Here is a 17,691-nt window from a genome sequence, read left to right on the forward strand (position 1 = left end):
AAAATAGGCTTACGGTATCGAAAGGGCGTTATGGGATCTAATTCGTCCCACGTGTAACTAAACTGCTAAACCTAAGATTTTAGGTTTTTGCTTGACCAATCCTTTTACATGTACACCTAGTCAGTTGACTTTCCCATCACTATATGGATCCTTTGGGTGTCAATCGACTTAGGTTTACCTATATTGGTTGGTGGTGAGGGCGACTCTATTATGATATTTATGTTCATGATCATATCTTGATCCAATAGTTTGCTCGAACCTAGGGTTTGGAAATATACTAGGGGCTGAAGGCGATACTAGTGTGGCGACCCCTGGCCCACGAGATTCAATGTGCTCTAGTGTCAATTCGTGTCAACATATAAATTAAATGTATCATGTTCTGTCATATTCGAGTATTCTCTTAGTAATTCCTATTTTACCTCGTATCATGTCCAGTATTGTCAGTCGAAATTCTAGTTTCTCTCAATCATTTGAGAACAAATAGAAGAAGTTTTCATCGGGTGCCAACTGGGATTTTTTTCTATAATATGTACAAATTGGATGTAATTGTTATTCAATTTATTTGTCATACTTTTCCCTCTCATGTGTTGTTTTTCTATCTAAACGGCGTAGAAGAATGACCAATGTTTGTGGCCCCCTAGACATTACCATAAAAGATTCAACCTGTTACAACATATTTAGTTTTTAACCGAATAACACCTGGCACAAGTGCATTAGGTGCATGATATATGTCAAATTAAGTGCAATCAATTCCATACTTGGACGACCTTTCAAGCTTTGACTCGCATTTTAATTGGATCCTACGGTTAGTAGAATATTTAATGGGCTCAACGTTTACATATCTAAAGTTAGTTTACTCATCATAGAAAAAGTTAACTACTCAGCATAACTGAAACTAGGGGTGAGCATGGTTCTAGAGTAGAACCTGAAACCTGAGAACCTGACTAGTAGGAACCTGTGGGTTCCAGATTCCAAGATATACAGGGTATGTTCCAGGTTCCAAAAATTGGGGAATCTGTTTTGACTAGTAGATTCTAGGTAGATGGAACCTAAAACCTTAAACAAGTTTTTTGTGTTTTTTCTTGGTCATGTCTTCGCGTGATCCTACAGTGTTCCATGACGTTAGATGATGAGTGTATAATCTCGAACCACTAGTCTGAGCTTTCATTTAAGGACTTATTAGTGTTTCATATTCTTCGTATTTCTAAATATAAATTGTGATTAGTAGATCATAACAGCAAGTGGTGGTCATTAAAGGTGATGATTCATTGTAATTGTTCAATTAATAATACATGTGGAACCTTGGTAGACTTTGGAACCGACCCCCCTGGATTCCGGGTTTCAAGGTATGTAAGGTAGGTTCCATGTTTCAAAAAATGAAGAACATGTTCCCATGGGTAGGTTCCAAGTTTCAAGTGGAACCTGTACGGAACCTGGAACCTTTTACCCCTAACTGAGACACTAAGATTCATGATTAGTGAGCTTGTTAACATGGTCCCATAAGCATGCCCGGCTTGTGATTTCATGAAAGATAAAAGAGCACATGACTGAGACAATCACACTGACATCCTAATCTCTTTAGAAAGCTTCGCTTTTCTCGCTTTCACCTTCCCTTGCAAGAAAAATTATGGATGGATCTCAAATGAGATAATTAGAGACACAATAAATACTTATACTATGTTTAACTTTGCGACGAAGAGTAAGGAAAATTTGAAAAGAAAATGCACAAATTTTAAATTTTTACTCATCTTCGTCTCGTAAAAATATTAAGGTTCCGTTTGTTTCGCGAAAAACGAATGATTTGGAAAATATTTTTTTAAAAATAATCGATTACATCGCTTATAAAAATGAATGAACGAAAAATAATTTTATCGTCCACGAAAATATTTAAACATAAATTATCGTCGATAATGAAAACACTTTCAATGGATAATTATTTTAAACGATATAATCGATCATTTTTAGGAAAATATTTTACAAATCATCCATCCATTTTCCCTTAAAACTTCCGTTCACTCCATTTCATCCATTTCCTAAACATAGCAGTAGGGGAATCCCAAAGCTTGGTACTATTTTAGCAATTAGTACAAAGAAATGGCCAAACTTAACAAAGAAGCTACCCTGCCTTTTCGGTTTTCCCTGCTTTAAAATTGACCACAGCCCGTTGTCGACTATCTTTCTCGTACACACACACTCTCACTCTCTGGCGCGTCACGGTGCTTTTCCGACTGCTTCCGACGAAGAAGATGGACCGGTCACCGCCACTACGCCCTCGCCGTCCCAACCGCGGTGGCGGAAGAGGCGGCGGACGCGGCAGTGGACCCCCGCCTCCTCTGCAGCAGCACCAAAATCCTGACTATCCTCACGCTGGAGCCCGGACTCCTCCGACTCTTCTCGTGAGACCACAAGATCATCATCATCGTCCTCACCAGCATCAGCAACATTCTGTTGCGAGCAACGTAGAGCGGCTGGAGAGGATCGACCGGGCCGTCACGAAGGCCCGGCGCGATCTCCTCGCGGCCGGAGAGAGCGTCTCGTCCTGGAAGGTCTCGCAGGCCGCGGTCTCGGCTCTGCAGGTCGAGTCGTGGAGCTCCTTAGAGTTCAGCATGCAACAAGTGCCCTCTCTTCAGAGCTTAATGGATGTTGAAGGAAAGGTAAAGGATTTGTGAGCGTTGTTAGAGTTTCGTCTCCTCTGTTTTGAGACTGCTTGAAAGTGTGTGGAATGAGTAATGGCCTAGGAAAATTCTCTCTGTTTTTTCTTTAATCATGTTGTACTCAGCGCTCAAGGAAGAGGATTTTAATCAGAGAACTTTGCTAAGCTTGGGTTGCATCTGCTTGGATGATCTGTGATTGCCTTTGCTCTCTGCAATCTGGATTGGTAGTTTTTTTTTCCTGGATTTTCCTTTTTGGGAGAGGAAATATAGGGAATGAAGATGCTTGGCAGGGTTTAGGACAACGACTAAGGACAACGACTAAGGACTTTTAAGTCAACTTCAAAGTCAAGGTCTTTCTCTAAGGTCGTGGTACTGTGATGGTTAGTGGAGGCCATGAGCTTGCTGGTTTTTTGGCCTTTTTGCTTTTGCTTTTGCTTTTCTTTCATAACAATTGCAATTAATATGTGCTTTTACTGATGTAATTTTTGTTCTTATGAGATTCCATCGTCAAATTCATGGAACACAATGCTAATGGACTCCATGCATTGTTTAATTGAGTTACATACGTTTGTGGGTCAATTTAGTGGGCTCTTTGCAAAGACAAGAGGAGATTTCTCCAAATCTTTTATTTATTTGATTGAGAAACCCATTGGGTTAAGACTTAAAATAGTTGGCTTCCCGTTGCATTATCATTCTTCCCCCGGCAAGTATTTCCCAAATAAGATATTCAAATAGTCTACAAGGACCATGATTCATCATCGTTCTCTTTCCTTTGCCTTTCTCATGATTGCTAAACATATGGCTGCAACCTACTTGTGGTGTCTTTTGAAAAAAATGTGGGATTAATGAAATAACCATGGAGAATTCGTAGTTAAATGATTGTCCAAATGGTAGAAAAGTTGAGGAAGTCAACACCCAGATAGGGTTTCTATTTGTTTCTATCTAGTACAAGTTACAAATAAAGTTTAATCTATGTTTGGAAGGTTCTTTTAAGCAAATCTTTTGCCCCTCTTCCATTAGATTTTTCTTGTAAATGATACACCTGTAAACATTGACTTTCTTCCTTTTGACTCACTGTTTGTTTAACATTTGTCAGATAAATTCATTTATCCATTGCTTTGTGGAAACCTGGAGAATCGCCTCATTGTATGATCTGGAAAGAGCAATCTGCAAAAACGAGGGCATTGAACGATTTGAAGAGCTTGAATTGGGCTCTTTTTTGCGATATCCGCTTGTTGTGCATTACTTTTCCCTGAACAGCAATGTGACTGAAGTGTTCGAGATAACTAGTGAGGAGATTGTATGTCACCTTGGTGAATTCTTATCTGAATACAAGATTACAAAATGCATTGAGATTGGGGACCTCCTCAGCTTTATAGCCAAAAAGAAATCACTCTCAGAAGTGGAAAAGCTTGGAGTACGAATTCGGAACCTGGGGTGTGTACTTGTTGGTTTCAATTTGTTTTAACTAGTAACAAAAATTAGATTGATTTGATATGCAGAGTCCATTGCTTGTCCATGCCATTGTTCTCATCTGACTCTTTTTTACATTGCTTCATCGACCGCTTTATAAGCTTAGAGAAGCAAGTATTTCCAATTTCTTGAGAATTGTTTTCTGTAGAAAAGAATTTGACTCCAATTGGCTATTGCAAATGTTTCACCCTTTGTCCTTTATGCATAGTTGTTGATATTTTTTTTCTTTAGTTTATTTGGATTTTTGGACACAAAGATTAGTGATTGCAATTTTTAAATTATTAGAGGACAGAGAATGTAACTTAACTAGAGGTAGTTTTATTAGCTTTGGATTCTTATTTCTACAACTTGATTTCACTGATGTTTCCCAGATACTAAATTGACTTGCTTAACAAAGTTGGTACTAGATTTTAAGGATTGAATTCTTCAGAGAAACGGCACAGACTACTATAATTCAATTATTTAATTATTTAGTGCTGCTTGATAGCTACTTTCCATAATTAGCACAGGCAAAGAAACCTTTTCGAAGTGAAAATTTCCCCATATTGGTTCACTACTTTAAAGTTTCCCTCTATTATGCACTCCTCCTGATTTTGTGTGCTAAATTCTCATAGGATGAGCAGTTAAACTTGATGGTTGCAAGAGGCACAGCTTCTTTATACGGTGTAGCTTCGTATGGTTGAACTGGTCTTGCTGAGGGTGTTCTATTTTGCAAACATAATAACGTTTTATCTTTAGGATTAGTGAATTATAGGAAAATGGGATGAACAAGAAACCGATTTAAAAGAAACCCAGGTTCAAGTTGCGGTTTTGAGAATATACAGACAACTCCACTTGCTTATTTGAGGCGCTGAAGTAATTGTAGAAAACAGATCTTTTTTGTTCATCAGACATGCGGATGACTAATCTGCCTTTTGGAGTTCAAGTCAATTAATGTGTCGTAGTGAATGGTCTATGCATCTTTAAGTGTATCTCCTGTTTGTTAAAACAATACACAACTGATGCATGGAAAGCATGGTGGGTTGGGGAACAATTCTCATTGCTGAGGCAGGGTAGAGACAATGGAGGTGATCTCTGCCTTAACCTGCTGCATGCGGCCATCTCTTTTGATAATATATTATCCTTGTCGTGCATTGACTTTGAATGCTTTAATTGGAAGCTCTGGTAGTTTTTTTTTTTTTTTTTTATGTGCTGGTGGAGTATAGAGTGAGTGAGGACTGCAACGAGAGACTTTAAGGTATGAGGAACCCGTCCACTTCCATCATTGGACTAATCATCATATCAACATTTGCTTTTGGATGGATATAGGTCCCTTCTGAGATTTGAATTTCTAATATGACCACCTTAATTTCACCTGTTATTCTAATTGAGAGTGGTTAGTCATTCTTGTACCCTCTCATCTCAATGTGTCAAAGCCATTTGGCATATTCTTTTTATCTTTCCTGTTGTGCAAAGATTCCTACCATGAGATGGCACATTAGGTCATGACTCCTGGAATTATGTTAGATCAGATCGTAAGTCAAAATGAGGGAAAATCGACAAATAGCTCATTGTATTATGATCAGGCAATAAATCATAATGAGATTTCAAGCATGAATAGTTAAATTTTCTTGATGGTGACAATTGTGTGGTCTGTACACATTTTTATCTGCTGTATCAACTAGATTAAATACATTACATTTGTCGCATCTATTAACTTGTGCTTTATTAATGAAGGCCTTGTATTTTTTTCTCCTTTTATATATGTAGGCTTCATATATCCTTTATCTTAGATGCAAAGAGATCGGAAGAGACATGCTTGAGGACATATACGAAGGAGCTGACGCGACAACCTAATGAGCAGGGGCCGGTTGATATATGTATCCCGTTGAAGGAAGATTTTATTGGCAAGGACTTAAATTTCGTTTCTTCAAGGTCAGATGATGAAGATGGTGGTAACTTCTCAAATGAAGATAAGCAGCACGATGATGATTGTAATCGAGATGAAAAATCAGGCCAAAACATGCACATTGATGCAGAATGGCTTAAAAGAGACATGGAAGAGCGGGACAAAATTCTGACGAATAAAGCCAATTACACAAAAAAGGGTAAAAGAAAGAAAGTTGCTAGTCTGGTTCTGGAGACTAGTAATATGAGAATTTTCATGAAAACATGGAAGGAAGCGTGTCAAGCATGGTCTATTCCCGAGGTAAGTTCATGGTTTTCATTCCTTGACATGATTGATGCCATTAAGTAAAGAACTTCCATTTAAAATCCATTCATGCTACTCTTTTACATCGAAAATAGCTTAACTTGCGTGATTGTTCTCTATCATGCTCAACTGCCAGTACCATTGGGTTACAAATGGGATTAGCTGTCGAACTTTCTGGATAGTAGGGTCTTTTGTCTCTTTGATGTCTGTGGTAATAGTTGAAACTATGTATACTTTCGGTTGCCTTAATAGCTAGGTTGTAATATGGTTTTTATGGCTATAGTGGAATACTACTGTAATAGCTATTATGTTGTTCGGTTTTGGTAATGAAATGGTTATTATTTTGTTTAGGTTGACACAATAGTAGTAAAGGGATAGAGATAAAAGATCTAAATTGCCTTTACTCTATGATATAATAACAGTTAAATGATAGTCTTTTTATTATGCATAATACATAATTATGTATCATTGAACTATACTATTAGTTATGTCTTATATTTCATTTAATATCTGAATAATTATTGCAATATCATACAAGAAATAGAGTTACATTACTTTCTAAAAAATTGTATGTTGTTATATATGATGTATTAGAGTTAAATATGGATGTAATGTTTAATTATTATATTTTGCATGATTTCAGAGTAAATTATGAAATTTTGTATAATTCATACATGATTTTTAATTAAGTAATTAAATCTTATTCTAATTTTACCATGAATAAGTTAGATATGTAATATAACATTATGTGCTATAAGCAATGTTGTTGAATCGAGATTCGAATCGTGAATCGTAAAGCTCATTTTCTGAATAATGAATTAAATCAAATCGTAAATCATAAAATTCAGTAAAACCTTTAGAATAACTAAAAAAGAGGGATGTCTTACTGAAGCCCACGTATTAGTTGCCAAAATATAGAAAAAAATTGTAAAAATGACATCTGACCATATAATCTTCAAAGAAATATCACGCGATTGCATAAGATGAACCCAAATGACCGATGTAAGAAATTCAAATGACACCTCTGTCAATGAAAGTGTGTTATGTAAATATTTGCAATATTAAATGTGTATATAGAATAGTTGTTGAATCGAGACATGCATTGTGAATCGAAATCATAAATTAGTATTTTGTGTCATAGACATTCATGAGTTATATAAAAAATATTTCTAGATGTAAAATTTTGACTTAGATTTATGATCTTGGAAATAAAAATCTTAATTTTGAGTGGATATGATGATCCCTATGCATAAAAAGATATGATTTTCAATTGTTTTATTAACATAAAGACTACATTTAAATATAAATCACCATTCGTTATATGTCATTTCATTTATCATTGCATTGCGAAGTGCAAAATTTTATTGTAATTATTCTATATCTATGAAAATTCAGCATATGTAGTAAAACTTGACAAAGTTACATCATTTTGATGGGTAAATGTATAAAAATCTGACTCGATAGATGTGTGTTGAATCGTAGATTCGTTAGTGAATCGATAGATTTGCTTACAAGTTAGGTGATTAGCTATATACCTAATCGATGCCTATCCTAGGGCATCTAATCAAATCAAACCTTATGGTACGAAACGAGAACCGTACGATTCGGATAACTATGATATAAAGAATAGTGCCAAAACTTTTGGGGCCCAACAATTACAAATATATAGTCTGATTGAGTCGTGTTTAATTGTATCAAATCATAAGATTCACTTGCAATTCTGATGCATTTCTGATTCATAGCCACAAAATGAATCGCTTTGTATGTGAATCTAATTGAATCGAACAATTCGATTCGTGAATTGTACGATTTTAACAATAATGGTGTTAAGATACTATATTTATATTCATATGACAATAATTATAGCATTTATTTATTGCTCAATTTACCCATCATTAGTATAGTGTGTAATTATTTTAATGCATGTTAGATCACTTTATATAAAAAAATCATCATTATTAGTATAATCATCATTAATACTAGTAATGATATTATAGTTGGAGTAGTTGTGTAAGAAAGTTTTTAATTATTAATACGAGTAAATTGAGAGAAAAGAGAGCTGGGCACTTATGGAATGACTGTTATGGCTTTGGTTGTAACAGAGCAAACAATATAAATATGTACTAAACTTGTAATATAATAGCCAATACTGTGCCTGAACGCTTTTTATCTGATTTAGTCATATTAAAGCAATTTGACTGCCTTGGCATTCATATTATAGGATACTTGGCACTTAAACCCTATTAAAGGGTATAATGGTCTTTGGGATTTTGATGTGTATATATACCGTATTTTCTGATCAATAAAAAATACATCATTATTCTACTTACATGGTATCAGAGCCTAAACCCTAAAATTACCGTCGTCCACCACCAAACACCGTAGAACCCAAGACCGGCAACCTCATACAAGACCGGCGACCTCATCCCGGCGTCCCGGCGAAGCGCCGGCGACCCGGCGAAGCGCCGGTGAACCAGATCTGAGGTCGCCCAGGCCCCGCGTAGCGCCGGCGAACCAGATCTGAGGTCGCCCAGGCCCGGCGAAGCGCCGGCGAGCCAGATCTGAGGTCGCCCAGGCCCGGCGAAGCGCCGGCGAGCCAGACCTGAGGTCGCCCAGGCCCGGCGAAGCCATTTCCGGCGCCGATTTAAGTCCTCCAGGCGTCGATCGAAGGTTTCCAGGTCAGGCGACCCACTTCGACGTCTTCTGACGTCACTAAGTGAGGAGCGACCCCTTCTGATGGCTGCTGATTGAAGAGGAATCGAAAAAGAAGAAGAAGAAGAAGAAGAAGAAGGAGGAGGAGGAGGTGAATGTGTTCTAAAGTTTGACTTAGTTGCTGATATGCTTGCGGGAAGGGAGATTATCGCTGTGTATGTTGGTTTGGATGATTGGATGTGATGTTGGTTTGGCTAATTGGCTGATTACGTGTAGTGCTATACATGTAGATTGAGAGAGGGGGGGCTGAGAACTGTTGCGTATAATTACTGTGTACTGAGCTGATGTGTTGATTGGTTCGGATTTGGTCGATCATTTTGAAGTTGTTGTGATAGGTTGTGGAGTTTTGTTTCTGGTTTAGTGTGAGTGATTATGGCAGATAAGAACAAAGGAGTATTGACTGAAGTCGTATCTACATCTTCTAATCGTTTGACTGAGGAAAAATTAGCTGGGATCACCAACTTTCAGCATTGGAAGAGAATTGTGGTGATAGTATTGACCGGAAGAGAGCAAAATCACCATTTGACAGGTGCACGAACTGCTGCTGATACTAAATGGGATACCATGGATGCCAGAATTCTTGGGCAAATGTGGAATTCTATGGAATCTCACGTGGCTGCCTTAGTTACACATGCCACTACTGTTAAGGATTTGTGGGATTACTTGAATGTTCTTTATTCTGGGGAAAATAATCTCTCAAGGATCTATGAAATCTCCCAAGATTTCTTTAGAGCTGACAGAAAGAATCGGTCTCTTACTCAATTTTTTGCTGATTTTAAACAAATGTATGAGGAGTTTAATCATCTTTTGCCAATTACGTCTGATGTTAAGACGATGCAGGAGCAACGAGAACAATTGGCTGTTATGGGATTTTTGGGAGCACTTGGACCAGAGTTCGATGCAGTTCGTTCACAAATTCTTGGAGGAAATAATGTGCCTTCACTAACGGAGACCTTTTCTCGGGTCTTAAGGGTTTCACGTGAGTCATCTAAGGATATATCCCCCACAGGTGATAGTTCTGCCTTGGCAGTCCAAGGAAATCGAGGTGGTGGTCAAGGTCGTGGTGGTGGTCGTAGTGGCCGTGGCTTTAATAGTGGTGGTAGTGGCCGTGGGTTCAATAGAGGCCAATCATAGTCATACGGTAGCATCTCTAGTGACAAAGGGAGTAATACCGGACTTGCACGAACATGTCATTATTGTGGTATGCCTGGACATATTCAGCGTTTTTGCTATAAGCTTCATGGAAAGCCCCCTCATTCGGCTGTCGCTAATGTAGCCAATGCAGTAGAGTTGGGTGTTTCTTCGCAGTCTTCTGAAGGAGGAACACTAATTAGAATGTCAGAAGAGGAACTTGCTAGGTACAATCAGTTCCAGATTTCTCAGCCAGTTTCCTCTTCCACAGCTACTTTTGCTCAGACAGTTAATGCAACAGCATGTCTTTCATCTACCTCTCGCCCCTGGGTCATTGATTCATGTGCTACCGATCATATGACTGGATCTTCAGGTATCTTTTCTGTCTTTCACAAGTCTTCGTCTAGTGTTACATTAGCTGATGGCTCTCTGTCCACAGTAAAAGGGATAGGCACAGTACCACTGACATCCTCCATATCTTTATCCTCTGTCATGTACCTCCCAAATTTTCCATTTAACCTTATGTCTGTTGGTCATCTTACCAAAGAATATAACTGTTCTATAACCTTCTATCCTGATTCCTGTGTTTTTCAGGATTTGAAGACGAAGAAGACGATTGGTAAAGGACATATGTCAGGGGGACTATATGTGTTTGATAATGCTACCAGTGTAGCTTGTTCAGCAGTTTCTCCACATCAAGTTCACTGTCGCTTGGGACATCCCTCTTTAGCAAGTTTGAAGAAAATTGATTCTCGGTTTCATTCTTTATCTAGTTTTGAGTGTGAGTCGTGTCAGTTTGGAAAATTGCATCGTATTAGTTATAGTCCAAGAGTCAATAAACAGGCTTCTCGGCCGTTTTCTTTAGTTCATTCTGATGTTTGGGGTCCATGTCCTACTGCTTCAAAGTTGGGTTTCAAGTACTTCGTGACTTTTGTAGATGACTATTCAAGAGCCACTTGGCTATATCTAATGAAAAGTCGTTCTGAATTATTCTCTATTTTTTGTGCGTTTGTTAATGAAGTACATACTCAATTTTCTGCTTCTGTTTGCATTCTTAGAAGTGATAATGCCAAGGAGTATTTTTCTAGAACATTCTCTAAATTCATGTCCCAACGGGGCATTCTTCATCAATCTTCTTGTTCGGATACACCACAACAAAACGGTGTAGCCGAAAGGAAGAACCGTCACTTGTTAGAAATTACTCGTTGTTTGATGTTTGAAATGAAGGTAGATAAATCCTTTTGGGCTGATGCTGTTATGACAGCATGTTATCTTATCAATCGCATGCCGTCCTCTGTTCTTAAGGGTGCCATTCCTCACTCTCTTCTTTTTCCTTCTGACCCTTTGTTTCATTTGCCACCTCGTATATTTGGTTGTGTTTGTTATATTCGTGACCATCGTCCAGGACTTTCCAAACTTGATCCTCGATCCCTTAAATGCATTTTTGTTGGGTATTCTCGTACACAGAAAGGTTACCGTTGTTATTGTCCTTCTTTGCATAAGTACTTCACCACTGCAGATGTTTCCTTTTTCGAGTCTACTGTTTATTTTGATAATTCGATGGAGACTCCTACAGTGGATGATGATTCCTTAACATATGTTATTATGGAATCAACACCCACTTCGGACTCTCCAGTTATTCCTCCACCTGTCCAGTATGTTTATAGTCGACGTCCTCGTCAGCATGTGGAGCCCCCTGCAGATGTACCTCAGCCTATCTCATCTACTTCGTCTTCTCAACCTGAGGTAAGTCGGTCACATACTGATCTCGATATTCCTATTGCTCATCGCAAAGGAGTTCGTAGTTGTACCAAACACCCTATTGCCCAGTTTGTCTCATATTCTGGTTTATCTGCTTCTTGTCGAGCTAGTCTAATGACCATTGATAATCATCCTATTCCTAAAACTGTTGCTGAAGCATTATCTAGTCCAGGCTAGAGGGCAGCTATGGAAGAGGAATTACAGGCACTGGACCAAAATCAGACTTGGGATCTTGTTCCTTTGCCTGCAGGGAAAACAGCCATTGGATGTAAGTGGGTATATACTGTTAAAGTTAACCCTGATGGTTCTCTTGCTCGTCTCAAAGCTAGACTGGTTGCTAAAGGGTATGCACAGGCTTATGGGGTTGATTATGGTGATACTTTTTCTCCGGTGGCTAAGATGACCTCCGTTCGTCTTTTGTTTTCTTTGGCTGCGTCTGCTTCTTGGCCTCTATTTCAGCTCGATGTAAAGAATGCCTTTCTTCATGGAGATTTACGGGAAGAGGTGTATATAGAGCAACCACCAGGGTTTGTTGCTCAGGGGGAGTCTGGTCATGTTTGTCGCTTAAACAAATCTTTATATGGCTTGAAACAGTCTCCCAGAGCCTGGTTTGGGAAGTTTACTGAGGTGGTACTCCAGTTTGGGTTGTGTAGATGTACTGGAGATTATTCTATGTTTTATCGAGTTTCTGGAGCTGGTCGGATATTCCTTGTAGTTTATGTGGATGATATTGTCATAACTGGAGATGATTCTACAGGGATTAAAGAGTTGAAAAGGTATTTGCAACAGCAGTTTCATACAAAGGATTTGGGTCTTCTTAGATATTTTCTGGGTATCGAAGTAGCACGGGCGAAGAAAGGTATTTATATCTCACAACGAAAATATGTTCTGGATTTGCTTACAGAGACAGGTATGCTAGGTGCTAAACCACTGGATACACCAATGGAAGTGGGCTCTAAATTGACAGCAGAAGATGGTGAGCTGTTGGATGATCCGCAGAGGTATCGAAGACTTGTTGGAAAGCTAAATTATCTGACTATCACTCGACCTGATGTTTCTTTTCCAGTGAGTGTTGTGAGTCAGTTTATGTCTTCTCCCCGTACCTCACATTAGGCTGCTGTAATCAAAATTTTGAGATACTTGAAGAAAGCTCCCGGTCGTGGTCTCATTTATCAGGATCATGGTCACAGAAGGGTGGAAGCCTTCTCAGATGCTGATTGGGCAGGATCTCCTATAGATAGGAGGTCTACATCAGGGTATTGTACCTTTGTAGGAGGAAACCTAGTATCTTGGAAGAGTAAGAAGCAAAGTGTTGTGGCTAGATCAAGTGCAGAATCAGAATACAGAGCTATGACTCAAGCTACCTGTGAGCTAGTTTGGATGCGTCAATTATTAGTTGAACTTGGATTTGAAGACCCTGCACCAATGGAGTTGTGGTGTGATAATCGAGCAGCTGTCCATATTGCCTCAAATCCAGTTTTCCATGAGCGTACCAAGCATATCGAAGTTGATTGCCACTTTGTCTGTGAGAAACTTCAAGCTAGAGTTATTTCTACTAGTCATGTTAGGACTGGTGAACAACTAGCTGATATTTTTACCAAATCTCTAGGGGGAAGTAGGATTGAGTATATTTGTAACAAGCTGGGCATGCTTGATATCCATGCTCCAGCTTGAGGGGGAGTGTTAAAGGGTATAATGGTCTTTGGGATTTTGATGTGTATATATACCGTATTTTCTGATCAATAAAAAATACATCATTATTCTACTTACAAACCCCAAATATGTTCTTTCAGAATTTTGGATTAGAGGCTTATATGCATTTCCTTGGCCTTTCACCACCTGGATCTAGTCATAGGTTGACTTTATGTTTTATCCTCTTTCATTAACTAATATCAGCTATAGGAAATAGGAAGAGGTTGATCTGGAGTCTCCCCTGCATTAGTTACTTCAACCTCTCACCGTCATGACTCAATACGCACAAAATGTATGAAGTATAGATGAACTTAGAATTTTGGAGTGTATAATGTCAAAAAGGGTCTTAAGGCAATAGTTTGGTGGTTAATTAGAATTTAGCATGCACAGCTTCTCAAACAGTTCTTCATTTTTTAGGTCATCGAGAAAATGCTAGACATGTACGAAGTATCCAAGACAAGGCAACGCAAGATTTGCTCCATGCTTCCATATCCCTTGGTTGGGTTGTTGAATGTCGCTGTAAGTTGGCCATATTTTTCCTTATTTTTCCTTTAGACAATATATTTTGCCTTTCGAAGTTCAATTTTCAAGTTGACAGTAAAAGCAGATCTCACTTTCTCCTGAAAGATGTTACCTATTTCCATTTTTCACCTTGACTTCTACGTGCTAGCTGTTTCTGATACTTTGTTTTTCTCTACAAAGTTATGTCTGTAGAGGAGCCGATGAAAGTGGGACATGAAGCTATGAGAGAAAAGTAGGATGAGGAAAAAGTCAGAGAGGCTGTTTCTTGTCTGAACATCTAGATGTTTAGCTGCTTCCTTCAATTTTAACCAAGAAATGTACTCTTAACTGCTCCTGAAATTTGAATCATCTGATTCATAGGAACAAATATTACTAATTTTAGCAAGTTGGTCTACCTAAAACTTCTTTTCTCACTAAGCAAACTTGGGGTATGGTTATAAAATCTTCCTCTGACGTAAAGGAATAGCAAGTTGTTCTTGTTCCGGAGGAACTTATTTAATCTGTGTTCCTTGGAGTTGCTGATAGTTAATACCTTCAGTTAACTATCCATCAAAGGCTTCCTCTTTTGTGTTAGATAATGAAAAATTTCCAATAAACCCTGGTACATTCAAGTATTCAGGAAGTATCAGAGTGATGTATTTTAGATACAAGTTTAACTGGAACATATAAAAGGGGGAATAAGAAAACAGAGGAAAAGAGAACTAAGTTATAGCTCCGTTTGATCTTTATTAATGATAGCTTTTAGCTTAGAGAACTGCACTTCTTGTTCCTTGGCACCACATCCGGTGCTTGTGATGTTAGAGTATTTAAATAGTAAACCACACGTTCATCTAATAGCTTAAGCTTTTAGAAGAGTTGGCAGTGGTCCTACAAAATCTTAATATGTGAAACCTTTTGACAAGTTGTGTCATAACCCTAGAAAATGTAGACAATGATATGAAGTTGGATCCAATCTCTGTTGTTTCTTGACAATGAAGCAGAAGATGATTCACAGCTTTCAATGCAAAAGCAACATTTACATGCTTTAGCAGTTTGAGGTAGTCTCACATTATAACCTGTTAATATATTGTATAAAATGGTTTCCGGACTCCCCAGAAACAAAATGAGGACTTTGGAGGGAGCTTTGACCTCCAACATAGCCTTCGTGGGAAAGAAATGTTACTCTTATTTGTCAGACCCTTTTGGTATTGTCAAACAATAAATCTTCTGTTGCTATGCCATGTAGCACAGTTCTCGGTCTGTCCCTTCTCCTCTGGTCTTGGATAACGACAGTTTCTGACAATGAGTACCAAACATGAATCTAGATGAAGTTAGGAAATTGCTGCAACACCTGCTTGCTTTTATGGTCTTGTTCCATGTGAGTTTGAGAATACAGGAATGCGTACGTAGTAGTGATCCCAGACCCTGCTTCTTCCGTAATCTGCTCCTAGAAGAGCTTGAGCGAATATTCTAAATTTTTTCCACCAAAAAAGAATTTCCTAAACATGCATTCCCTCTATACCTTTCCTCCCTGCCTCCTTCCTTCCTTAGGAGAAGGGTTCCAAATAGCATCCCACTGAACCTGGTGAAAGTTATGAGCATCTAATAGTTCCCACTCTTTCCAGAAAGGAAATCCGTTGGTGGCTTCACCTCTTCTCTTTTTTATAGACATTACAACGCATAAATGAACGTGCAGTGGAGAGCATTATCAAATGGAGATGTGGTAGTTAGTGTTGCAATAATGCTCAGCCAGGAAAAGCAGTTTAAACCAACTTGATAAGATTGTCACCATCCATGCATCTTTAATATTCCTCCAGTTATCTGTTCCATGACCTTATCAAATTATTTTAAGAAGCCGAAAATTTTGGTTAAAAACCAACTTCTACCTTTCTTTTAATTAAAAATATGAATTAGAAAATATTTTAGAGTTCAAAGAATCTAAAAAATGCAAATTTACAAGTCAACATTTGTATATTTGAAAAGGTTTCAGGTTTTTGTTGTTAAATTAAAGTCAACTTCATGCCGCGGGATTTGTAAAGAGCAAAAAAGTATAAGTCATTTCAAACATGCCCGATTTAATGTCTTGGTGAAGCAGAAAAGTATTTTGCAGATTGTCTGAACTGCTGAATTTGTGACGAATGGCATGAGAACTTCTCTGGTGGCTTTATTACGTTGCACTAACTAAAACTTTTCTGGAAGGGCTATTTTTTTGAACTTCTAGTATACAACTTTTTAAATCTTATTTTGATGGTTGGACCACATTTTACCTTTTTTGTTACCATATCATGAGTTTATGGAAGTCAGTTTCATGGCTGCTCTTATTCTTATATTGCCAAAAGGTTACTTCTTTTTCTTGATTGCAGGTAACTTGTATCAAATGTGGAATGTTGGAAGATGTATATGATGCTATTGGTAAACAAATGGCAGATGGGATCACTCTGCCGACCTCCCTGCCTGAAAGCAAAGATACACATTCAACTTTAGAGTGTGCAACCAACAATGCTTGGCACAGTGCCGAGCCTACAAAAAGTATCATCTCAAAGCATGCATCCCTGAGTCATTTATCTAGTATTGGTTCTTATATACATATTCGTTGTCTATAACAGTTGTCTGAAAGCATGCGTTTTTGACTGTTCCCTTTATTCTTGCATCAATCTAACTTTCATTTTTACTATGCCATGCACACAAGTACATTGGATCTTGTTCATTTAAGAAGGGCAGTTTCATGAACAGAGACAAGCAAGCATAATTGGCTCTGGCACAAGAATATGATGCCTTACTAAATTCATGTAGAACAATATGCAAATTGCAACTCTTTATCATTGATCTTGTATAAAGTACAAGGTTATGTAATGGTCTAGAAGTTACAACCAGAAGAAATAAGTAGCATGTAAAATTGAAATAGTGGGTTGCTTGATATACTTCTAGTTACCAATTTTTGTTTTATTTGGGGTATTTGAGGTTTGAAGGTTTTACTTGTAAAATTGAAACAGTGGTTGCTTGAAGTACTTTTAGTTGAATCAAGATTTTGGCTTCATTGGTCATATCTTACTTGGTCACTTTATCTGATAGCTGATGATTTGTGTAATTGATTTAGTTTATTTGTGTAAGCTTTGACTTGACTGGAATGACATCCATTAATCTTGTCTCTTAAAATATATGTTCGATATACATAATGGGCCCATTAATCTCATCTCTTAGGACAAAACATCTTAACATGGTGACAAAGCACAGGCCAAAGTTTCAAATCCTAGTGATCCCTCCTATAGTTATTTTTTTTTCTTTCCTATTTTTCTATCATTGAATTCCTGTCATCGATTCTTTGCTTGACATTGTTACATGTGCATGCTGCGTTTTTTGTGAAATGCAACAGAAAGTTTTAGGATATGCCCGATTTAAGATATAGACGAGTTTTGCTGATTGCTTAAGCTCTGGAAAGACAATCATTAACATCATTTCGGAAATTTGACAGAATTTTGTAATGTTATATCAATGAGTGGTTCAGATAAAATTTAGATAATAGGATAATTTAGGTAATGACCGAACTTCTTTTTTTTTTTTTTAATAAATGATGTA

The 17,691-nt window shown here is 37.9% G+C and overlaps 1 protein-coding gene and 1 pseudogene across 1 annotated transcript; both read left to right on the forward strand.

Moving 5' to 3' along the window:
* Positions 1 to 2,141: 2,141 nt before the first annotated feature.
* LOC115675283 (protein NO VEIN-like) overlaps positions 2,142 to 17,691 on the forward strand; it is a 32,477-nt pseudogene continuing 16,927 nt past the window's right edge.
* Positions 9,195 to 11,153, forward strand: LOC115679796 (uncharacterized). Its single transcript, XM_056303642.1, has 2 exons — positions 9,195 to 10,534; positions 10,756 to 11,153. The coding sequence occupies exon 1, from the start codon at positions 9,403 to 9,405 to the stop codon at positions 10,162 to 10,164; it is 762 nt and encodes a 253-aa protein (XP_056159617.1). The 5' UTR covers positions 9,195 to 9,402; the 3' UTR covers positions 10,165 to 10,534; positions 10,756 to 11,153.

This window comes from Syzygium oleosum, unplaced genomic scaffold (assembly GCF_021117445.2).
Source record: "Syzygium oleosum isolate NSW1041296 unplaced genomic scaffold, Sole_v2.1 Sole_v2.28, whole genome shotgun sequence".
NCBI lineage: Eukaryota > Viridiplantae > Streptophyta > Magnoliopsida > Myrtales > Myrtaceae > Syzygium > Syzygium oleosum.

What these genes read in the sequence shown, in the direction of transcription:
- LOC115679796 (XM_056303642.1), top strand. Translation starts at nt 9,403, where the DNA reads ATGGCAGATAAGAACAAAGGAGTATTGACTGAAGTCGTATCTACATCT.